Source organism: Triturus cristatus, chromosome 1_1 (genome assembly GCF_964204655.1).
Source record: "Triturus cristatus chromosome 1_1, aTriCri1.1, whole genome shotgun sequence".
NCBI classification, from domain to species: domain Eukaryota; kingdom Metazoa; phylum Chordata; class Amphibia; order Caudata; family Salamandridae; genus Triturus; species Triturus cristatus.
The window spans coordinates 116131595-116156737 of NC_140579.1; the positions used below are offsets into that span (position 1 = coordinate 116131595).

The 25143-nt window shown below is 51.5% G+C and overlaps 1 protein-coding gene across 1 annotated transcript in view; it reads right to left on the reverse strand.

Moving 5' to 3' along the window:
* Positions 1 to 25143, reverse strand: part of LOC146869711 (uncharacterized) — a 340761-nt gene that overhangs the window by 173665 nt on the left and 141953 nt on the right. Inside the window, exon 7 of the mRNA XM_085612911.1 lies at positions 22663 to 22968. Within this exon, the coding sequence (XP_085469037.1) occupies positions 22663 to 22968 (306 nt within the window). The remainder of the gene's footprint in view (positions 1 to 22662; positions 22969 to 25143) is intronic.

Genomic DNA, 25143 nt, shown 5'->3' on the forward strand with positions numbered 1-25143 from the left:
CCAGGATCTGGAACAGCATCCCCGTATCCATCAGGACCGCTCCAGTATCTGTGCACCCAGGATCTCAAACAACATCCCCGTATCCATCAGGACCGCTCCAGTATCTGTGCACCCAGGATCTCAAACAACATCCCCGTATCCATCAGGACCACCCCTTTGCTGCTCCAACTTAGGAAAGAGTTGAAGGCTCGCCTCTTTAAAGAACACTTCATCAGAATGTATTAACCGTCCAGAGGCAGCTTCCTCTCCGGTCACTTGGGGCCTCATGTAGGAAGCCAAATACTGGTCGGTAACGGCCGAAATTCGGTAAATATCCCGTTACCGACCGGTATTTAGGCATTTGCGATGTAGGGGGCTGATTTCTGGATTCGGTATTTACCAAATCGAAAATTAAGAAATCGGTAAAATACCGATTCGGTAAATACCGAGTCCTGAAAACAGATGTAGGAAGCACTCTGAAGAGTGAAAATTAGTATTAGAAATTCGTTATTTACCACCAAATAAAGGTTGGTGATAAATAACGAATACCTTGCAAAAAGTAATTTTTTGCAGATTTAAGAGTGCCATGTGGCAGACATACATGCCCTTAGGGCATGTATGTGCGTCACATGTGCACACATGCAAGATTAAGGGGTGCAACAGGGTGTCAATGTGACACCCTGCCACCCTTGAATATGCTCCCCCCATTACCGAATCGGTATTTACCGATTCGGTAATGAGGCATACCTTCTCATTGATTCCTATGGGCCTCCAGGCCCATAGGAATCAATGGGAAGGTATGCCTCATTACCGAATCGGTAAATACCGATTCATATTTACCGAATTTTTCCGATTCGGTAAAATTTACCGAATGATTACCTACATCACATTTACCGATTAATAAATACCGAATCGGTAAAATTCGGTATTTATGAATCGGTAAATGTGATGCTACCTACATATGGCCCCTCGTATCTAGACTCTGAGCATCTCAAACCACGCCCCAGAGGGCGGGATCCAGGTGAGGCTGCCGTCCAATAATTCCTATGTAGGAATCTTACGTTTTTCTTTACAATTGTTGGAAATAGTGCGGCTCAGCAGTGAATACTCGGTGTTATGAGGTGAGATTGATTTTGTCCTAGTGACGTAGTGCATGTAATAAAAGCGGCTTTGAAACAAAACCCATGGTGTCTGCCTGTTCATTTGAAGTACGCCTGCGTCTGCTCCAGAGACCTACACCAGCACAAAGACGGCACCTGCGCCTGGGACCATCGACCCTACAACAGAGCTAAAGAGAAAGGTCTTGGGAAGGGTCGCCTCTGTGTAGAGTTTGACCTGTCTCCACTCTGGCAAAGGAAACTGCAAGGAATGCTCAGGACCAGTCCTGTGACCTGATCAGGCAGAGCATTGGCCGCCTGTGAAAGTTGGGTGTCGTGTGCAAGAGTCACTGTTGTGTGCTGGTCATGTTGTTGCAATCTTGGTGTTGGATCTAGACAGTCCTGAAGCTGTGACAAGGCATGTAGGTGTCTTAGAATGGTGGTCACATGATCATGCAGTAGCTTTAACGTGGTACCTGATGTGTATTTCATATTATATTTCCATTGGGCCATAGTACAACTCTTCATGCAATGACCTTGGACATTTGACCCCATGCCTTCAGTTTATGCCCATTTTCCCATGGGAATAGTTGCTGGTGCTTGGCAAGGGCACTTGTTCCTAAACTGCACAAGGTATATAAAGCTGCATGCCACCAGATGGCGCTGTCTGCCTATGTTTGCACAGTGCTCATCACTAAAGTGTTGAACGTACTTCCAGAAATTAAAGCTGGTCCAGGCAATACTTTGAGCTTGAGGTGACATGAAATTTTCCAAAACATCACACTTGTATTTTGTAATGCTTAGTTTAACAGTGCTGACAGGGACAGCGGGTAGTGCCAACCACGGTGGCCCCTTGAGGAATACCTCAGGCCCTGGCACTCACATTACTACACATTAAGCATTGGCTAAGCCCCACTTTCCACTGGGACCAATAGACCCATGGTTGATAGCCTACATCACCAAGCTTCAGGCCTCCTCCCTTCCTTTGAATATTTGCCCCACTGGAGGAGCCGAACTGGAAGTGTATCAAAAGTCCCATCGACCATTCCTTTTTAGGTCTCGGCTAGACAATGCATGCACTGCCTCAAAGAGATGTGTTGTGTTCTATCTGTGGTCTTAGAGGCCGCCCACCTCCTGCCATTGGTAGACGTCAGCTTCGCTCTCATTGTCTTTGATGCCATTCGTCATGTTATGCAGGTGTCATACCCTCTTCTTTTGTTTGACCCTCCCATAGCACATGGACCAAGTACCTGTTTCCTTACACTTCTCCCGGTATGCTGTGCTATTTTGTTCTTTGTTTCAAGCACTCCATATGAGTACTTGTGTTTTCAGGCTGTCTCCTTTGTACACATACCACAAAAAAGCATGCATGTGAATATAATTGCATTTCGTAAAAGTTGTTAAAACACTAACAGCACCTGTTTATTTTTATTTTCCACGATGCAATGGTATTGGCGTGCTCACTCCGTCGTTCGTCTTGCCATAGTGCTAACACCAGCCGATGGTATTGGAGCGCTTTAACTGCTCAACAGTTACATTACACAATGACACATTCATTGTTGTAGGCGGGGTAGTGTTCAACCGACCCCCGAGATTCGAACCTGGCTCCCCAATTCATCTGTCCACAGCTCTGGACGTTACGCCACATCCTCGCTTCACTTCAAATCTCCTAGGCTGTTTCTCACTATCACTTCCAAGCCAATGAATCTCGCAAATGCCCGTGCAATTGGCCCTGTCAATGTGAAGGTCTTTCAGACATGCTTTCTAGGCACACATCTGCTGTGCAGCATGGCTGAAAGTCACTGAGAAAAGCGCTGTGATGCAACCAGCGCAGGCCACGTCATCGCACTTATTTGAGTTAGGAAGGGCAGGACAATAATCTCACCATGGGGGGTCAAAGAGACTCAGCATCAGCTCAACATTCTGTGATTCTGGTCTTTCGGTGACTGCCAACCATTGCTATATTACTATTTTGAAAATTACACTTTTCGAAAGTTGCCATTTTCCTGCCTAAACCCAAAAGGCTTTCCTGATTGTGTGCAGCTGTCACCTGTAGGACAAAGGGCTCTGTGTATGTGGAGGTGGACTTCTCCCTTGACATAATGTCCTGGGGGCTATGCCCAGCATCTTTCCAGCTTTAAAGGATGCCTACATTGTCACCAGCAGATAATGCACACACCTAGGCCTGCCTCAGTGTTGGCTCTCTAGTCAGTCTGCCACTAAACCCAGTGGGAGGGGAAGAACTGACCAGACTCCTTTTAGTGGGTGGTCACAGCCTTGCCCTCCACCAGAGGCTGGCACTGGGCAAAAAAGAGGACTCACTGACCTCTCCTCAGAACACTCTTGGACCTGTGAGGAATCAGGACTGCTTTTCTGTCTGAAGAACCTGAAGGAAGACTGGACCTGCTTGCCTTGAAGCCAGCGCCCCAGAAGAGACTCTATGGGTCAGTTGGCAGACCCCCTGTTTGAGCTACAGGGACCCAAACGTTCAGAGGCCTCTCTCCCAGCAGCTGCCCAGCTGACCAGCTCTTAGTGGACCTACCATGGACCCAACTGCGAGCCTTTGCTGTACCCCCCACGTGGTGCCCCCCAGGTCCTGGACCCTTGGCTGGTTTTAGAGTGTGCTCCTTCTTTCCCTAAACTGCAAGAAGTGGGACCTGGGAATATTTTGTCACATTTTTGCATGTAAAAGTGACAGAGACTAGGACTGCCATCGAAGCTGCAGCCATCGATGTCGAACCGCTGGTCAACCTCAACTTGCTAGTTTTTTCTCTGCTGAAGGAGATCTGATTTCCAGAAGAGTTTCAAAATCAGAAAGTAGAGGTCTACTTCTGGACTGACGACGAGCATCATCCAATCAAAGCTAAGGGTTTCCAGGGCACGGACTTTGCACACTCGGAGCTTTCCCACATTCGTTGATGACCTCATCATGATAACGCTCATTAGAAGTTCACCATCATCGAGCGCCCTCTTCGGATCCAGCTTGCAGCTTTCCCCTTCGGCAACTTCTCAATGACCACTTTTTCTCCATAAAAGTTTCTAAGTATGAATGTAAACCTTCCATGAGGATGAACCTGGTCCCTGTATCCATTGTCGTTTGCCTTGACTTTTGGCTTTGATTGAGCCTAGTGTGAGCAGAAAACCGCGGTTGGTGCTTTGTGCTTTTTGTCGCTATTTTTAGTTCAAATTTAAAAATTCATATCTCCGGTTTTACTTCTTGGGTTTTTGTTGCTGTGGTGTCATTTATTAAGACACTCTCTATTTTTCTAAATTGGTTTGTGATTTTTTTGTGTTCTGTTTTCACTTTATTACTTTTTCAGTATTCTATAAATACTCTAACCACTGCCTCTAAGTTAGAGGCTTACGCACAGGTGTATTTCTTGATGTTAGTGGTTTATCCTGGCAATGATTATATTTACTATTTGAGGTGCGTTCTATTCTCCCTCCGCTAATACTCCAATTTCTAACAATAACTATTCACAAAAAGTGCAGCCGCCAAAGATAAATAAGTATCGAATGCAGAACTCTTTTTTATATCAACTCTTTATTAGCATACAGTACCACTATGCATGTATATAGAATACAACATCCTAGAAACACAAAGTAGCATCTTACCACACTGCAACTCATGTGCTAGGTTCACCAATGTAAGACATTATGCAGTCCCCACGTCTTGTATACAGCAGAGACAGCCTGAAATGATGGACTCTATGGTTTGCCACAACATAGCTAAAGACAGTGATCCATTGACAAGGGATAGGTATAATGGAAAGAATCCGCAGTCCAAACCTAATATGATGCCCCCCTGTGTAACCCTCTCCCATACCCCTGTCTTGCACCCTTCCTATGTCCTGGTCCCTATATATGAAATATAAAAAATAAAACAGAGTACAACCCACAAAAGGAACTAGTCCCCTTCCAGCTTTTCTAGGTTTCCAAGAATTGACCCAATACTTCCTCAAACAATGCCCTAGCCTTTGTCCTCAAATTGTGCTTGTAACAGCATTTCCCACCAGAGCCTCAACTCACAGGAAGTATTTCTGAGATTGGCTTTCACACGACCCGGAAGTACAGGAATAAGGGCAAATGTCGTCCATTACAAGATCCATAACGGAGATCAGACATTAGGCTGACTTTATTGGCGGTTTGGGTAAGTATTGGCCAGGTGGTCAACTTAAGTGCGTTGAATGTTTGTATTCCTGTAATTTGAAGTCCTTGATTTTTTTCCCAATAAATAAAAGTAAGGACCACCAAGAGGACCTTTATCAAGAACAAAATCCACTCCAACGTAAGTAACGCAAAAGAACTCTTCAACATCATACAGCAGTTCTCCAAACCCCCCAGTGAAGCCACGGATGTCCCTCCATCCCAGGACCTCTACAACAAGCTCTTCTCCTACTTCCACCTGAAAATCAAGGCCCTCTATGACAACTTCAGTGAGCAGACTCTTTAAACCACCACCCTCTCCACCACTGACAACCGGCCGATCATCACCACCTGGAAACCTGCTACCACTGAAGACACCACCAAGACCATGAAAAAAACAAACTCAGGAGTTCCCATGGACCCCTGTCCACCGCACATCTACCACCGAGCCGCCGCTGTCATAGCTTTAGAACTAGGCCGGACCATCAACGTCAGCCTCGGATCCGGTATATTCCACCACGACTGGAAGCGGGCAGAAGTCAAGCTTCTCCGAATAAACCCCCGGCCGACCCGACGGACCTGAAAAACTACTGGCCCATCTCTCTCCTTCCCTGTGCAGCCAAAGTCACCAAGAGATTCATCAACGTCGAGCTGACCACCTTCATAGAAGAGAACGCCATCCTCGACTCCTCCCAGTCCTAATTTCGCAGCAACCACAGCACTGAGACTGCCCTCCTCGCCGCCACCGATGACATCCGCACGCTACTCGACCAGGGACACATTGCGGCCCTCATCCTATAGACCCCTCTGTGGCCTCCAACACCGTCTCACACCGCACTCTTGCAGCCAGACTCCACGACGCCGGTATACGAGGAACTGCCCTCGACTGGATCCGCTCCTTTCTCTCTGGCAGAACCCAAAGGATCAGACTCCCTGCCTTCCTCTCCAAACCTACAGAGATCAACTGTGGAGTACCCCAAGGATCCTCACTCAGCCCCACGCTTTTAAACATCTAAATGGCCCCCCTCGCCGCCATTGTCAGACTGCATGGGCTCAGCATACTTTCTTACGCCGACGACACTCAGCTCACCCTCTTTCTCACGAAGAACCCCAAAGACACCAGACTCAGCTTTAAAGAAGGAATGACAGATGTCACAGCCTGGATGAGCAACAGCTACCTAAAATTGAACTCGGAGAAGACCAAGGTCCTTGTCCTTGGACCCTCCCCCATGGCGTGGGATAGCTCCTGGTGGCCCCCTGCTCTTGGAAACCCACCCACGCCGACGGACCACGCCAGGAACCTTGGCATCATCCTAGACTTCTCCCACACCATGACCCACCAGATCAACGCCATTGCCTCGACCTGCTTCAACTCCCTCTGCATCCTCCGAAAGACCTTCAAGTGGATTCCCCACAAATGCAGAAAGACTGTCACCCATGCAAACCTAACAAGCAGACTGGACCATGGTAACGCCCTCTCCACCGGAATCAACAAAACCCTGCTACACAAGCTCCAAACCATCCAGAACACCGCGGCCAGATTCATTCTCGGAACCCCATGACATGATCACATGACCCTGCACCTACGAGACCTCCACTGGCTCCCCATTGAGAAGAGAGTAACCTTCAAGCTACTCACCCACACCTACAAAACCCTTCACAACATCAGACCCAAATACCACAACAACAGTCTCCTTCCACGTACCCAAAAGGAACCTTCGCTCTGCTGACCTCGCACTGGTAGAGACCCCACGCATCCGCAGAACCAGAGCAGGTGGAAGAGCCTTCTCATACGTCGCAGCAAAGACCTGAAACAAACTCCCAGTCAACACCAGACGCTCTCCCACCCTGCACACCTTCAGGAAGAGCCTCAAGACCTGGCCCTTCGACTGACCTGGAGTTGCACCCCCGTGCCTTGAGACACTCACAGGTGAGTAGCTCGCTTTATAAACCCCTGATTGATTGACTGATTGATTGACTGATTGATTGATTGATTGATTGATTCTGGGAGATGAGAAGAGAATAAAGTCCTTGTATTGTTCCGCCATATTCTTTTCAGGTACACATATACCGCTGAACAGGGGATGGTATTTTTGCATATGGTTCCTTCCCTAATTTATCTTTTAGGGCTTGGGTCAGTTGAGTATATCTCCAAATTTGAGTTTGTGGGACATTAAAACAATATTGAAGGTCCCTAAACAACTTGAACCACCCCAATTGCAACCAGTCCATTAAACAGTGTATCTTACAACTAGCCGTGGGTGAACTATTCCGCTCCGCCGGTGGAGTTCGTGAAGTTTTGCTCACTCTGCATACTGTTTGGAGTATGGAATTCGGGCAAATCTGTGTGGCAGAGTTTTTTCTTGCACGGCTCGGCAACGTTAAGTTGGCGAATGTGAGTGAGAATTTGCATCCCTTAGCTCACTTTTTGGGCGCTCGAACACCTCCTGGCAACTTTTTTCAATACGATCAGTCACGGCAGGTCGTGACCATTCACGCTGAGACAGCTTCTGCTCTAGTAGACAATCTACTCTAGCAGCAGAAAGAAGCAGCTGCTCTTGACATACTGCGTTGTGACATTCAGTTTACAGAAAAGAACAAGCTCAGAGTTCAAAATATCGGCGCAAGCAACGTGACGTGCCGAAGTCCGTTGATTCGCAGAAGTCTGCAGAATCTTGACGAGTTTTATGTAACTTGGTGGAATTCCACGGAGTGAAATTCCGAAAGTTCCGCCGACCCCTACTTACAGCCTTTTCACTCCTCCCACCTGACTTCTTCCCTTCCTATTCTCATCAATGATTTATACCAGAGAAGGCCTTTAAAATTAAGGTACTCCGAAACTTCCCAGCAACATGTGAGCTGTATGCCAGGCATCACGGACGGACTGCGAAAATGAGTTAGGGTCTTGAGTATCCCATAAAGGCCCCAAATCCCCAAATCCTCCTCTGACCTCAGAAGGTGTTGTCCCAAGAGAAAACACATTGGGTCACATTAAAGTTTTAATCATATTCACTGAATGAGATAGATGATGGGCGGCCAATAGGGTTCCATATGTGGTCATTCCAGTCCTCCCATTTTAGTAGCGGCATATAACTTGGCAGTCATCAATCTAGGTTTTTTTCTCTTCCCATTTAAAGGGAGATTTCCCACTGTAACCTGTGTCGCTGTCCACCACACTGGTAGAGCTTCACATTTACACCAATTGATAAGGTAGCCCAGAAAACCCAACAAACATCAATCAGATTCATCAGTGCTTCCAATGATGTTTTCGGGCATGGCAGTGTTATCAGTACGTCATCTGCATGAAGAAATGTCTTCTGTTCACCCGCCACTGTCATCACTCCTGCTATCTGGCCATCTTGTCACCTGGCTATGGCCAATGGTTCAAGCACTAGAAGAAACAAGAAGGGGGACAGGGGACAACCTTATCGCTCCCACGAAGGAACAGCGAATAGGGTGAAGTAATTCATCCTCATGTAACAGATTACAAGGGCTCTCAGGACATTCCCCAATCCATATTAAAAAGTTGTGACCAAAAGTTCCAAAACCCATCCCAGCCACTCTAAGAACGAGATATCCCAACTCCACGCTATTGAATACCTTCTTGTTATCAAATGAGAGAAGAAACTTCTCTTCTAGATTGTCCTTAACTTGCCATAATACTTGGGGCAGGAGTAGGCCTGGGTGGAATTTCAATTACACCAGAGTAATTGGAGTAATTTTGGTAATAGTGCATTATTCTTTGATGCGGAATTACCAATAATGATGTGTTTACTCCAGCTTGTGTGATTATGAGCAATTTGCCGGGGAAAAATACCACCGCAACAGTTCATTTTCCGAGCACCTGCTCACGCCTGCTATGCGTGATCTACTGCATATAGTGCTAATTCTTAGCACAAATGTATCCTCGTGTACATTTTGCATGCCAGAGGGCATTTTGCACCCAGAAAATAGCACCAAATGTTGAGAGTAAGTTGAGGAAAAATCCTACCCCAAGAGCACATTGAGTGAGGATGTATGACATTACAACACGGGTTTTTACCACGCGTGCAGTTACATCGCGTGCGTTACAACGCATGCGATGTTACAACGCTATGCCATTCCAACGCCTTGCGCTAGATGGCATGCTGACATTAAAAAAGTGTAATTTACTATTCCAAAACCAGTCCACTTAACAGTAGGGAAGGTGTTGGGATAGTAAACTACACTATTTGTAATGTTAGCACGCCATCTAGCGCAAGTCGATATACAGACGTGCGTTGTAATGGCATAGCGTTGTAACATCGCATGCGTTGTAACGCATGCGATGTAACTGCACTACGTGGTAAAAACCGCGTTGTAATGGCTGTTCCCCGTTGAGGGAGTGAGCACGAGCACTTGCTATTTGTGTTCTGCTGCATTTAGGGCTATCTCCTAGCGCAAAATGCTCTCTCACACCCATTTTAGATGCAAAGGGAAATTTTTGTGCTAAGAAATAGCACTAAATGCAAAATGCAAAATTACTTTTCTCACGTTATTTTCCGTCCCCTCACTGAATTCTCAGGTTATTCCATACTATTACGCTACACTGAAGTATGTGGTTACGCCCAACCTTAGAAAGGAGGTGTGAATGTTTGGATGAGGAGATTCCTGGGACAAACCCTACCGGATTAGTGTGGAGATTCGCCTGGAAATGTTGCCATCTAGCAGGTCTCTCTTCAGTTTGGGAATCAAAGTAATTCAGGCTTTATTGCAATCAGGGGCAGTCTTCTAGTCTCAAGTGCTTCACTAAAGACCATGCACAACAGAGGAACAGACATGGGCTTAGTGATGTTGTAGAATTCTACAGGGTAACTGTCTTCCTCAGTGCTCTCCCTACCTTCATTTCATCAATCGCTTTAACTATCTCCCTCTTTCATGTCATTGATCACTTTCCCTATCTCCCTACTTCTTGTCATCTATCACTTCTGCTATCTCCCTCTTACATGTCATCGGTCGCTTGCGCTATCTCCCTGTTCCTTGTAATCAATTGCTTGCACTATCTCCCTTTTTCATGACATCGATTAATTACGCTATCTGCTCTTGCATGTTATCTATTGCTTGCGCAACCTCCCCCTTTCATGTCATCGATCACTTGAGCTATCTCCCTCTTTCAAGTCATCGATCGCTTGCATTATCTCCCTCTTTCATGTCATCGATCTCTTGCACTATCTCCCTCTCCCTCGTAATCGATTTGCACTATCTCTCTCTTTCATGTCATCCATCGCTTACGCTATGTGCTCTTGCATGTCCTCAATCTCTTGCACAATCTCCCTCTTTCATGTCATTGATTGCTTGTGCTATCTTCCTCGTTCTTGTCATCGATCACTTGTGCTATCTCCCTCTTACATGTCATCGATCGCTTGCGCTAGCTTCCTCTTTCAAGCCATTGATCAATAGTGCAATCTCCCTCTTCCATGTCATCGATCACTTGCGCTATCTCCTTCTTTCATGTCAGCAATTGCTTGTGCTATGTCCCTCCCCTTAATGCCAGCAATCACTTGTGCTATCTCCCTCTTTCATGTCATAAATCGCTTGCACAATCTCCCTCTCCCATGTCATCGATCGCTTGGGCTCTGTCCCTCTTCTTAATGTCAGCAATCACTTATGCTATCTCCCTCTTCCATGTCATCGATTGCTTGCGCTATCTCCCTCTTTCATATCATCAATCGCTTGTGCTATCTCCCTCCTCCATGTCATCAGGCACTTGTGCTATCTCCCTCTTCCATGTCATCAATCGCTTGCACAATCTCCCTCTTCCATGTCATCGATCACTTGAGCTATGTCCCTCTTCTTAATGTCAGCAATCACTTATGCTATCTACCTCTTCCATGTCATCGATTGCTTGCGCTATCTCCCTCTTCCATATCATCAATCACTTGTGCTATCTCCCTCCTCCATGTCATCAATCGCTTGTGCTATCTCCCTCTTTCCTACCATCAATCGCGGCTTCGTAGGAGCTGCGGAGAGCTCAGGTGCGGCCGGTTATTGTCCTCTTCTGCCTGAGCACCAGTAACTGTGGATCTTTATAGCAGTTTATAAAAACCATGAAACTCTTGGGTGATGTAACTTGGGTTTATCATTAATGCCGCCTGTTTATTCCCAATGGTGGGGGCTGTTCTGCTGGCTTCCCTTTGTTTAGGATCAGCAGCTAGTAAATGTCCAGCTTTCTCGCCTCACATCCCTGCCAGAATCACAATACTTTCTCAGCCTGGGCCAAGTAAATGTCATTAATGTCATATTTGGCCATGGTCAGTTCCCTAAGAGTGATTGCACTGGGAGAGCAGGCACAGGTGTGAGTTGTTAGATCTTGGCTTCTGTCCATCATTTCGAACTTTCTGCCAGTTTCTTGGCCTTGGTCGAGTCTTTCATTATCTCTCCTCTGATGCACGCCTTCTACGGTTCCCACAATATGGACAGTGATTGTACTTGAACCCCTCCAGAAAGCATCAAACGCGATGGAGTAGTAATTTGTTTATCTGAAGGGTCCCTATATAATGACATATTCAAGCTCCAAGGGGCAATTTGATCTTCACCAAATCTTGATAGGAAAGTTCCCCAGGTGCAACCATGGCGCCCACCATATCTTGTGAAACATTAGACTTTCCTAAAAAATCATTAATCCTGGTACGTGTTCCCTGAACACAGGAAGTGAAACTGTAGTCCCTTTATCTAGTGTGTATCAGCCACTAGTGATCTACTAGGGCAAACTCAGAAATGAAGTCCCTCAAAAACAATGGTTCTTGTCATGTTTCGAATGCTGCTCACCTGACCTGCCTATCATGGGGTAGAGAGATAACTTCCGATCTCCCCCAATCACAACCTCCGTTTTACCAAAGGACGCCTTAGAGAGGAAGTGTGATTTAGTACCTACAGGGGCATATATTGATCCAGCAATAAGATAAGTGTCTCCTGTTTGCAGATTGACAAATGCATATCTACCGTCCTCATCTGATCACGTATGATGTAGCCAGTACAGTAACTTTGTATGTATGGGTGTAGCTTCCAGTGCTTAGTTAAAAAATATATATATATAAGTGCCAGGGCTCCTATCAGGAGGCCACTGTAGCTTACACCACCCATTGCCCCTGCCAGCGCTGCCAATGACAGTACCAACACAACTACACACCATCACACTCCTATAAGTGTAACAATTCGGACTATTTCAGGCCCCAAAAGCCATATGAATGTCTTGGGTGGCAGGTAATTTTCATTTTTAATAATTAACTGTCGCTGTGGTCATCTCTAAATTAGCCAGATAGCGCCACCTTCTAGCAGACTGTCACGAGCACCGGTGCTTTCAATTAAGTATTGGTGCTGACTACCAGAAACCACCACCTCAAATTAAGCACTGACCTACCCCCTATTTTAGATGGCTGAGGTATGCGGCCTGTTGCGTATCGGTTCTACCTGTGAAACTTACATAAAATGAACAACCCACCCATTACCTACGGCATTTTCCTCAGGTGTTCCTCTTGAATCAAAGCTGTGTTCTTTCTTTATGTTTGCACTCAGGGCGGAGATCCATCCCGAGTGCGTACTTAAAGACAATAGTCATAAATGCCCTCTGTGAATTCCCAAAGTCATAAAATTTGAGGTTTGGTCTAAGTTTACCTTTGGGAATTGGGCCCATCATCTTATTCTGATTTCTCAGGGACTCCTAGGATGCGAATATTGTCTCTATGACTTTTATCCTCCAAGTCAAACAGTTTCTGGCAAAGTGCCCAGATTTCTGTTTCCCTCTGAGGTTAATTGTCCCATCTTATTTCCACATCCGTCACCTTTGCTACAATGTGACCAGTATGAACTGAAATGTGGGGATTTCTCTGCGGATGGATTGCACATTATTAGATGATTCGATGTCTGCGGCTCCTCCCCTTTCCGACTCCCGCACCCTCCTTCACCACGCCGGGCTGCTCCGCAGACCACCACTGAGGAACTCCCCCTTGGTGCCAATGCTCATTCTAGTATAGTCCCCAGGGCTTCCCAGTACACGGCGTCTTAGATATTAGTGTGGGTTCGCCGTCTTTCTAGGAATTGTAGTGTCTGTGTCTGCTCACATCGCAGGATGCCACCATATTCTTTGGTGTCCAGCCACGCCCCTTCCTAATGCAGAGCTGTAAAAATTGACTTTAAATAACCAAGCGATGCCTAAACTGAGTGTTAGATCCGGCCTCGTAGCATGGCTCTTCCTGTCCTCGCACTACCTAACCTGGTACCTGGGACCCCAAGCACACGGCCCAGCCGATCCTCCCCACCAGAACACACACAGGCGACCCGGGCATCCCCGTCCATGGCCTCTCTCCTTTCGGCCACCCCGGGCACGCGTGCCCACTTCATGCACCAAGATGGCCGCCCGGCCCCAGCACAACCCGGGCCTAAAGGCGCCACTCCGGCTGGAGGACATCACGCTTCCAGGGGATGAGAGAGGGAGGAGCCATTTCTATCGCACCTCTGAACTCCCCTGGGACGATGGGTTTCGATCGGCCCTCCGGCCTCCCTGAGGGCTGGCTCCACGCCTGCTGGGTGTCTGGGACTCCTCCCGACCCGGCCCTGAAAGGATCAAAAGACAATGGCAGGAAACCTCGACAAGCGACCCCCAGGTGACAAGAACCCTGCCTGCACAGACTCCGGACATCAAAGAGGGGTCGACCTATAACAAGGGGTGCTCTGGGACTGTCCGGCAGATTCGCCTTGGAACATCTGAGCCCTGCTGAGTGACTCGCGGCTCCCTGAAGATCGTAAGACCTCCAAACTTGTGCTTGAGCCCTGCTGAGTGACTCGCGGCTCCCCGAAGATCGTAAGACCTCCGAACTGGTACCTGAGCCTGCTGAGTGACTCGCGGCTCCCTGAAGATCGTAAGACCTCCAAACTTGTGCTGGAGCCCTGCTGAGTGACTCGCGGCTCCCTGAAGATCGTAAGACCTCCGAACTTGTGCTTGAGCCTGCTGAGTGACTCGCGGCTCCCCCAGACTCTCTTTGGTCCCGCCGGACCCCACGACGACAAGCGTATCCCCCAGCTCGAGGATTGTGAGCTGTGCGCCGGGTACGCTCCTGCATTTGATCCATATCCCCCCAAAGACTATCCCGCTACCTCCTACCCCCGCCAAGACTCTCTGAGCCCACGCTCTGCTTGTAAATATCTGCCTTGCTGATCATAAAGATCCTACCACTTCGATTTGATAAAGCTTGAATCCTAAGAACCCTCGGTGTGGTGTCTCTTTGTCGTGTGGTGCCGAGTGTACGATCCTAGATACGAGATTCCTCCCCTGCGGAGTCTCCCGCCAGTGCCCGGCTACGATACTTTGAGGGTGGGTCTCAGGACAGTCAGGGCCCCCTCCGGGCCCCTCTGAGGTCGCCTTCTAACATTGGTGGCAAGCGACGGGATTCGGGCCCATAACCTAGAGATCGTACCGTGAACGACTGACGCACTACCGACAAAGATGGCAGAAGGAAGCGCCATGAGCCCCGCAGAAACCAACACCAACAGGGTGTTCCAGGTGGAACAACTAGAAGAATACACGCACAAAGAACTGAAGCAATTCTGCAAAGAACTTAAAATCGCTACCACCGGTCTCAACACCAAAGAAGATTTGCAGAAAGCACTGAAAGCTTGGGTGGATGCCGGGGCCTCCCGCCCAGAAGGCATGGGGGAGCGACACGACGAAGCAGAACCCCCCCAAGGCGAAAGCAGCAGCAATCAGGTGCGAGGCTTCGTGCCAGACGGGGGCCTGTCCCCGGAAGAACTCGCAGACAGAGAGAGAAGTCGCAATCACGATCTCGAGTTGGCCAAACTCAAAATCGAAGGCGAATTGAAATTAGCGGAAAAAAAGCTAGCAGTAGAACAAATGCGCGTACAAGGCGAATTGGAAGAGAAGAAGCTCCAACTAGAGCACGAACGCAGCTTGAAGGAGATCGAGCTCAAAGCCAGAAACGAGGAAGGGAGGCCCCCGGGGAACCGAGAGGCGGCCTCCCCTGCGGAACAGAAGGTCCACATCCCCAAGGACGTGGTCAAAGAATATTATAAAAATGATGACATTCAACAATGGTTCAGGGCCTACGAGGTCGCCATGACCTCTCATCGGGTCCCGCAGAAGGACTGGGGGGCAGGGCTGTGGGAACGGTTTCTGAGCGAAGGAAGGGACACCCTGCTCGACCTACCCCTCTCCCTGCAGACCTCCTACAGCCACATGAAAGAGGCTCTCCTCACTAGGTACGGCCTCACCCCAGAGATGTACCGTCAGCGATTCCGGGACTGCAGGAAGATCCCGGGCACCACCTGGGTGGAGTATGTAAACTTTTTCAGTCGGGCCTTTGATGGGTGGATCAAGGGCAGCAAGGTCACCACCCTCGAGGAACTTACCGACCTCATGTTGTGGGAACACCTGGCTGCGAACTGCTTTGTGGAACTACGCCAGCATCTGCTCGACAGCAAACTTACCGATCCCCGGAAGCTGGCTGTGGAAGCAGACCGCTGGACCAACACCCGGGTCCCCCGGAGCATTGTAGGAGAATACCCCCGAGCCAGTCAGGGACCACCCCGCCAGAGAGGGGGAGGGAACCAGGGAGGGCAGAGAGAGTCCCAGTCGAGTCCCCCGAAGGCCCAACCTCCACCTTTCCCGGCGCCCCCCCCCACCAGTCTCCGGACCCCCCGGGAGACGGGGGCACCGGGTAACCATCACTTGTTTCCGTTGTCAGAGGCCCGGGCACTACGCCAATGACCCGGAGTGCCCCATGGCCCCCCAGGTCCCCCCTGCTGCAAACCCTGCTAGACAGATAGCCAACGTAGCCCTGGGGGAGGAGGTTGAGGACACCGGGGAGTGGGAACCCGCAGCTATGGCCCTAGTATCCCTGGGAGATAGAGAGATGGTCCCTGGTAGCCTCCTGCCCTCCAACACGAAGAAGTACGGGCAGCTCATCAAGGTCAATGGCCACCAAATAGAAGCCCTGCGAGACACCGGGGCCAGCATCACCGGTGTCCTCAGGCACTTAGTCCCCGAGGAGCAGATCCTACCCAACGTCTTTTGCCCCATAATTTCCGCAGACAATAGAGAGAGTATGTGTCAGGTAGCCCTGGTGCCGTTTGAGTGGGGAGGGGTGATAGGTAAACTGAGGGTTGCCGTAAGAACCTCCCAGCCGGTCGACTGCCTCTTAGGGAACGACCTGGAGAGTTCTCCCTGGAAGTACGTCGAGCGCAAGGCCCACCTAGGAATGATGGGACTCCCCGAGTGGGTGTGCGCCACCACCCGATCTATGTCCGCCCGACTCACCCCCCTGGGGGAAGTCGAGGACACCCCGACCGAGGGAGTCAGAGCAGTCCCCGCCGAGGGTCCTCCCGTCCCCCCATCGGGAGGGTCAGTCGCCAGCGACGAACCCTCACCGTCCGACACCACCCCGGTCCCCGAGTTAGGCGATCTGGCCGAATTGGCCCCGTGGCGTCACGAGGGCGGGCCCACCCGGGAGGAGTTCTGCCGGGAGCAAGCCACCTGTCCTTCCCTGGTCGGACTGCGGCACCAGGCCGAGGGCCAAGCCGCAGGCGACCAAACCGGAACGCACCGAGTTTATTGGGAGAATAACCTCTTGTACAGTGAGCAGAAGTCGGTGGAGCTAGGATCCGGCCGGGTGCTGGTGGTACCCCTACGCTTCCGAGACTTCCTCCTGGGCTTGGCCCACGACGTCCCCCTCGCCGGCCACCTGGGTCAAGACAAAACCTACAGCCGTCTCGTGACCCACTTTTACTGGATGTAATGGCTGGATTTTCTGTTTAGATGGGATCAGCCCCCAGGGGCCCCTGTGACCCAGCCAAAACGTACTCACCTTCCCTTCTTAGATCGTATTTACAATGGGTAGATATAAAGATGAATATACAGGTCGCACCTAAGAATGGGGAATGACAATATACATATATGGATTTTCTACAATATCTTATTCACATCAGTTGGCCTCGCGGTCGCCCTGACCCAGACCGTTCTACCCTAGGGCAGATCTGACACGCAATCCGGCGTGTCTACACACGGGCCTGCAGAACCCAATGCTCCCTTTTCCAAATCGTTCGCGATCCTGCGAAACTTACACGGCGGTATCCCTCCCGCCGCTCTCATTTACACACGGGCTGCAATCCGGCAGCCCTACACGCTGGTAATCCTCCCCAGCACTCTCATTAACGCCGCATATCAACGACGACCACATTCCTATGAAACATTATTAGGATGATATCTTAGCAATCTACTTAGGATAAAACTAAAATAATAACTTTGGATATGGATTCAGATTATATAGTGTACTCCGTGCTTACGACATCAAAGGTCCACTCACTCCCTCTTTATTTGATAACTATTCGTCTGATCGGGATTTCTCATCCGTTCGTCTAAACAGTGCTCAACTAGGAGCATCATTTACCAAGATTGGACACAAGAACCAGGTACACGATAATTCTATATGAATTAGGGCATTTATTAACCATAAACATAAATCACATTACTATGCAGCATTACATTTGCACAAGAAATAAAAGAGAAAGATTAGGGTGCACGCACTATAAGAATCGGTCGGACTTCACCTGGTTAATGGGAAATCGGGACTCGGCAGTCATCTAGGCTCCTGTCTCGTCTCTGGGTCCTGGCTCGCCTTGCAGTCACCCTCAGCCGTCACAAGTACACGTCTGCACTGATAGGCTCAAACTCGTCTGCTCTCCCTCAGGACCTCGGAACCTTGCTGTTAATTAGCTACCGTCTCTCTCTCTCTCTGGGTTAGTGCGCTCCGCGCCACTTCTCGTTCAGTCTATCTTCAGAGAGTTTCGGTCTTAAATCTTTCTCCGACTTCAAAGATGGCGACTTGTCCACCATGAAAATGAATAATGGCAGAGATGCTAACGGCTAGATGCCGCCTACGGACTGACTGACTGAAAGACTAACACCTTTGCTAATATCAAAAGCCCGTTCCTTCATGGAAATTCACGGCCAGTAACCTGCCGCCCACCAAATTCTTGTACCTCCCCGTACCAAGGACACTTTCCCAGCTGGCCAGCCTGAAGTTGTGTCTTCGGAGTGGAGAAAAATACATTCCTTCGATAAGGGTCAGCCTGAACCGGTTCTCTCCAAGCGAACAACAGCTTAAAACTAAAACATCACTTTTAACCTAGAAAGCCTTCTCGAGCTACCAGGCAGAAAGCAAAATGGAGTCTGTCTCGCTTAAGGCCTACGGAGCCCATAATATGCATAGCTCCATGAGAAACAGATCGGCATGTTAGCAAATGAGTAAATCATGACTAATACTTATATATCTAACCCCTCACTTAAATTCATAAGCCTTACTCTAAGAGAAATGGCACGAAAATGCCCTTATATCTGTAAGACAAGGTCCCTGTTTATCGGCCTAATCCCTATGCTATGGGGGTGATAGGCTGGAGTCACTCTCCATCATTCTCCTTCTCCAGAGAGCTGGCAAAAAGACAGCCATAACACTGGCCTAGGATGAAAGCAGCTGTAGAAGCCCACTGCAAGTCCTGTCCCACGTGCCAGGCTAGTGGGAAGAGTGGGGGGAAGCGCAAGGCTCCCCTCCAACCCTTCCCGGTCATCAGTACCCCATTCGAATGAGTCGGAATCGACATCGTGGGGCCCCTGGATCCCCCCACCTCTCAAGGTCACCGTTTCATCCTGGTCCTAGTGGATCACGCCACCCGATACCCTGAGGCGATCCCCCTACGCACCGTCACGGCTCCCGTGGTGGGCCGAGCCCTGATGGGGATCTTAACCCGGGTGGGTTTTCCCCGCGAGGTCGTGAGCGATCGCGGAACTAATTTTATCTCAAAATACATGATGTCCCTGTGGCAACAATGTGGAGTGTCCTATAAGTTCACCACCCCGTACCATCCCCAAGGGAACGGCCTAGTAGAAAGGTTTAACCGGACTCTGAAAGGGATGATCAACGGCCTAGAAGAACCCCTCCGGCGTAAGTGGGACGTCCTGCTCCCCTGCCTCCTGTTCGCTTACCGGGAAGTCCCACAGAAGTCCTTGGGGTTCAGCCCGTTTGAATTACTATATGGACACCCCGTCCGAGGTCCCCTCAGCTTGGTTAAGGAAGGGTGGGAGGCAGCACCCCAGACCACCCCACGAGATGTGTTCCAATACGTTCTGGCCCTCCGGAACCAGACCAGGAAGTTCCGAGAGCTGGCCGAGCCCAACCTGGAGGCAAGCCAAGAAGAGATGAAGCGCTGGTACGACCAGAATGCCACTCTGGTCGAGTTCCAGCCGGGCCAGCAGGTATGGGTCATGGCCCCCGTGAAGCCTGGCGCCCTCCAGGACAAGTGGACCGGGCCCTTCAAAGTGATTGAGTGGAAGAGTCCAGTCACGTACTTGGTGGACGTCCAGTCGCCCCGGGATCCCCTGCGGGTCCTACACGTGAACCGCCTCAAGCCTCACTTCGTGCGGACAGAACTGAGCCTCCTGCTGGCCACCGATGACGGGGCCGAAGATGAGTCCGATCCCCTCCCGGACCTCCTGTGTGTCAAGGAGAAGGATGGCTCCGTGGAAGGAGTGAACCTCTCCCCATCCCTCACTGACCAGCAACAAGCGGACTGTCGCCAGCTCCTAGGACAATTCTCCGACCTCTTCTCCCTGATCCCCCGAGTCACCGACTGGTGTGTCCATGACGTGGACACCGGGGACAGCCCGCCAGAAAGACACCGAGCCTACCGAGTCCCTGACCGGGTCCAGTCCTGCATTCAAGCTGAAGTCTTGAAGATGTTGACCCTGGGGGTGATCGAGCCATCCGATAGTCCCTGGGCCAGCCCCGTGGTCCTAGTTCCGAAGGCAGCGGCCCCCGGTGTCGCCCCCGAGCTCCGATTCTGCGTGGACTACCGGGGGCTCAATGACGTCACCCGGGCCGATGCCCACCCCATCCCCCGAGCCGACGGGCTCATTGACCGACTCGGGGCGGCCCGGTTCCTCAGCACATTCGACCTCACCTGCGGATACTGGCAGATTGCGCTCACAGAGGAAGCCAAGGAGCGGTCTGCCTTCTCCACCCCAGATGGGCATTATCGCTTCCGCGTAATGCCCTTCGGAATGAAAAATGCCCCGGCCACCTTCCAGCGACTGGTGAATAGGGTCCTGGCCGGGATGGAACAGTTCAGTGCGGCCTATCTAGACGACATCGCCGTTTTCAGTTCCGGATGGAGTGAGCACCTCCAGCACCTCCGGAGAGTGCTAACCGCCCTGCGCCAGGCAGGCCTCACAGTAAAAGCCAGCAAGTGCCAGATTGGGCAGGGATCAGTAGTCTACCTGGGGCACCAGGTCGGGAGCGGTCAGGTCGCCCCTCTACAGCCAAAGATCGATGCCATCCTAGCCTGGGAACCACCCACCACCCAAACGGAGGTCCGAGCCTTCCTGGGCCTCACTGGCTACTACCGAAGATTCATCCGGGGGTATGGCAGCCTGGTTGGCCCCCTCACCGAACTCACATCCAAAAAACAGCCCAAGAGGGTGCAGTGGACGACTGCCTGCCAGGAAGTGTTCGATGCCCTAAAGAAGGCCATGTGCACGGCCCCCGTCCTCCGGGCTCCCGACTACTCCAAGGAGTTTGTAGTCCAGACCGATGCCTCCGAGCATGGCATTGGAGCCGTCCTGTCCCAGGTGAATGACCAAGGCCTAGACCAGCCCATCGCCTTCCTCAGCCGGCGGCTGTTGCCCAGAGAACAGAGGTGGAGCACCATTGAGCGCGAAGCATTTTCCGTAGTCTGGGCCCTCAAGAAGCTGCGCCCTTACCTGTTTGGCACCCATTTCAAAGTCCAAACCGACCATCGGCCCTTGCGATGGCTCATGCAGATGCGAGGAGAAAACCCCAAGCTACTGCGGTGGTCAATCTCCCTCCAGGGGATGGATTTCACCGTAGAACTTCGCCCTGGTACGGACCACGCCAACGCTGACGGCCTCTCCCGGTTCTTCCGCCTCAGCGAAGAGAACCCCCCAAGATGATGGGTAGTTCTCTCCGGCTTTCAGCTGGGGGGGACGCGTGTTAGACCCGGCCTCATAGCATGGCTCTTCCTGTCCTCGCACTACCTAACCTGGTACCTGGGACCCCAAGCACACGGCCCAGCCGATCCTCCCCACCAGAACACACACACGCGACCCGGGCATCCCCGTCCATGGCCTCTCTCCTTTCGGCCACCCCGGGCACGCGTGCCCACTTCATGCACCAAGATGGCCGCCCGGCCCCAGCACAACCCGGGCCTAGAGGCGCCACTCCGGCTGGAGGACATCACGCTTCCAGGGGATGAGAGAGGGAGGAGCAGTTTCTATCGCACCTCTGAACTCCCCTGGGACGATGGGTTTCGATCGGCCCTCTGGCCTCCCTGAGGGCTGGCTCCACGCCTGCTGGGTGTCTGGGACTCCTCCCGACCCGGCCCTGAAAGGATCAAAAGACAATGGCAGGAAACCTCGACAAGCGACCCCCAGGTGACAAGACCCCTGCCTGCACAGACTCCGGACATCAAAGAGGGGTCGACCTATAACAAGGGGTGCTCTGGGACTGTCCGGCAGATTCGCCTTGGAACATCTGAGCCCTGCTGAGTGACTCGCGGCTCCCTGAAGATCGTAAGACCTCCGAACTTGTGCTTGAGCCCTGCTGAGTGACTCGCGGCTCCCCGAAGATCGTACGACCTCCGAACTGGTACCTGAGCCTGCTGAGTGACTCGCGGCTCCCTGAAGATCGTAAGACCTCCGAACTTGTGCTGGAGCCCTGCTGAGTGACTCGCGGCTCCCTGAAGATCGTAAGACCTCCGAACTTGTGCTTGAGCCTGCTGAGTGACTCGCGGCTCCCCCAGACTCTCTTTGGTCCCGCCGGACCCCACGACGACAAGCGTATCCCCCAGCTCGAGGATTGTGAGCTGTGCGCCGGGTACGCTCCTGCATTTGATCCATATCCCCCCAAAGACTGTCCCGCTACCTCCTACCCCCGCCAAGACTCTGTGAGCCCACGCTCTGCTTGTAAATATCTGCCTTGCTGATCATAAAGATCCTACCACTTCGATTTGATAAAGCTTGAATCCTAAGAACCCTCGGTGTGGTGTCTCTTTGTCGTGTGGTGCCGAGTGTACGATCCTAGATACCAGATTCCTCCCCTGCGGAGTCTCCCGCCAGTGCCCGGCTACGATACTTTGAGGGTGGGTCTCAGGACAGTCAGGGCCCCCTCCGGGCCCCTCTGAGGTCGCCTTCTAACACTGAGCATGAGGGGTTTCAGAATTCAACAGAAAACTCTGGATATCATCTTTGTGACATGTGTTGCATCTCTCAGAAAAGATGCTTACATTTGTATTAGGAAAGGATAATTTGAAGAGAAGAACATGCCCAAAAAGCAACATATTTGTACTTTTTTGGCTAAAAAAGGCAGCGAGATTCATGTACATGAAATGTGTCTGTTCTCACCTGTGCAGAGAGAGCAGTCCCAGTAACCGCAGCCTGTGGCTGTTATCTGCTTACAGGTGCAGGAACATGTCGGTGCAGTGGTGGGAGCTGTAGTTGGAGCTGTGGTGGGAGCTGTGGTGGGAGCTGTGGTTGGAGCTGTGGTTGGAGCTGTGGTGGGAGCTGTGGTCGGAACTGTAGCAGGAGCTGTGGTTGGAGCTGTGGTTGGAGCTGTGGTAGGAGCTGTGGTAGGAGCTGTGGTTGGAGCTGTGGTTGGAGCTGTGGTAGGACCTTCGGTAGGAGCTGTAGTAAGAGCTGTGGTAGTAGCTTCTGGAAATTGAAATAAAAATAAAAATTAGAGCACGTGTTATAACAGCTACCTTATCACATCTGCGACTAAGAAACATAATTGTGAGCACACATAGTGACTGCGTCAAGATCACAAGAATCCCCTCAGTGGGTAACTCTGGCACAGAGGGCAAGCAACTCACCCCACGCAGGACACACCCCTCCCACCCACTTTCCAACCATGTTGCAGGACACACCCATCCCACCCACCTTCCAACCATGTCGCAGGACACACCCCTCCCACCCACCTTCCAACCATGTCACAGTACACACCCCTCCCACTCACCTTCCAACCATGTCACAGGACACAGCCCACCCACCCACCTTCCAACCATGTTGCAGGACACACACCTCCCACCCACCTTCCAACCATGTCACAGGACACACCCCTCCCACCCACCTTCCAACCATGTTGCAGGACACACACCTCCCACCCACCTTCCAACCATGTCGCAGGACACACACCTCCCACTCACCTTCCAACCATGTCACAGGACACATACCTCCCACCCACCTTCCAACCGTGTCGCAGTACACACCTCTCCCACCCACCTTCCAACCATGTCGCAGGACACACCCCTCCCACCCACCTTCCAACCATGTTGCAGGACACACACCTCCCACCCACCTTCCAACCATGTCCCAGGACACACCCCTCCCACTCACTTTCCAACCATGTCACAGGACACAAGTCTCCCACCCACCTTTCAATCATGTCGCAGGACACACCCCTCCCACCCACCTTCCAACCATGTTGCAGGACACACACCTCCCACCCACCTTCCAACCATGTCGCAGGACACACCCCTCCCACTCACCTTCCAACCATGTCACAGGACAAAAGTCTCCCACCCACCTTCCAACCATGTCGCAGGACACACCCCTCCCACCCACCTTCCAACCATGTCACAGGACACACCCCTCCCACCCACCTACCAACCATGTCGCAGGAAACACCCCTCCCACCCACTTTCCAACCATGTTGCAGGACAAACCCGTCCCACCCACCTTCCAACCATGTCACAGGACACACCCATCCCACCCACCTTCCAACCATGTCGCAGGACATACCCCTCCCACCCACCTTCCAACCATGTCGCAGTACACACCCCTCCCACCCACCTTCCAACCATGTCGCAGGACACACCCCTCCCACTCACCTTCCAACCATGTCGCAGGACACACCCCACCCGCCCACCTTCCAACCATGTTGCAGGACACACACCTCTCACCCACCTTCCAACCATGTCGCAGGACACACCCATCCCACTCACCTTCCAACCATGTCGCAGGACACATACCTCCCACCCACCTTCCAACCATGTCGCAGTACACACCCCTCCCACCCACCTTCCAACCATGTCGCAGGACACACCCCTCCCACTCACCTTCCAACCATGTCACAGGACACATACCTCCCACCCACCTTCCAACCGTGTCGCAGTACACACCCCTCCCACCCACCTTCCAACCATGTCGCACGACACACCCCTCCCACCCACCTTCCAACCATGTTGCAGGACACACACCTCCCACCCACCTTCCAACCATGTCGCAAGACACACCCCTCCCACTCACCTTCCAACCATGTCACAGGACACAAGTCTCCCACCCACCTTCCAACCATGTCGCAGGGCACACCCCTTCCACCCACCTTCCAACCATGTTGCAGGACACACACCTCCCAACCATGTCGCAGGACACACCCCTCCCACTCACCTTCCAACCATGTCACAGGACACAAGTCTCCCACCCACCTTCCAACCATGTCGCAGGACACACCCCTCCCACCCACCTTCCAGCCATGTCAGAGGACACACCCCTCCCACCCACCTACCAAACATGTCGCAGGAAACACCCCTCCCACCCACTTTCCAACCATGTTGCAGGACACACCCGTCCCACCCACCTTCCAACCATGTCACAGGACACACCCCTCCCACCCACCTTCCAACCATGTCGCAGGACACACCCCTCCCACCCACCTTCCAACCATGTCGCAGTACACACCCCTCCCACCCACCTTCCAACCATGTCGCAGGACACACCCCTCCCACTCACCTTCCAACCATGTCGCAGGACACACCCCTCCCACCCACCTTCCAACCATGTAGCAGGACACACACCTCCCACCCACCTTCCAACCATGTCGCAGGA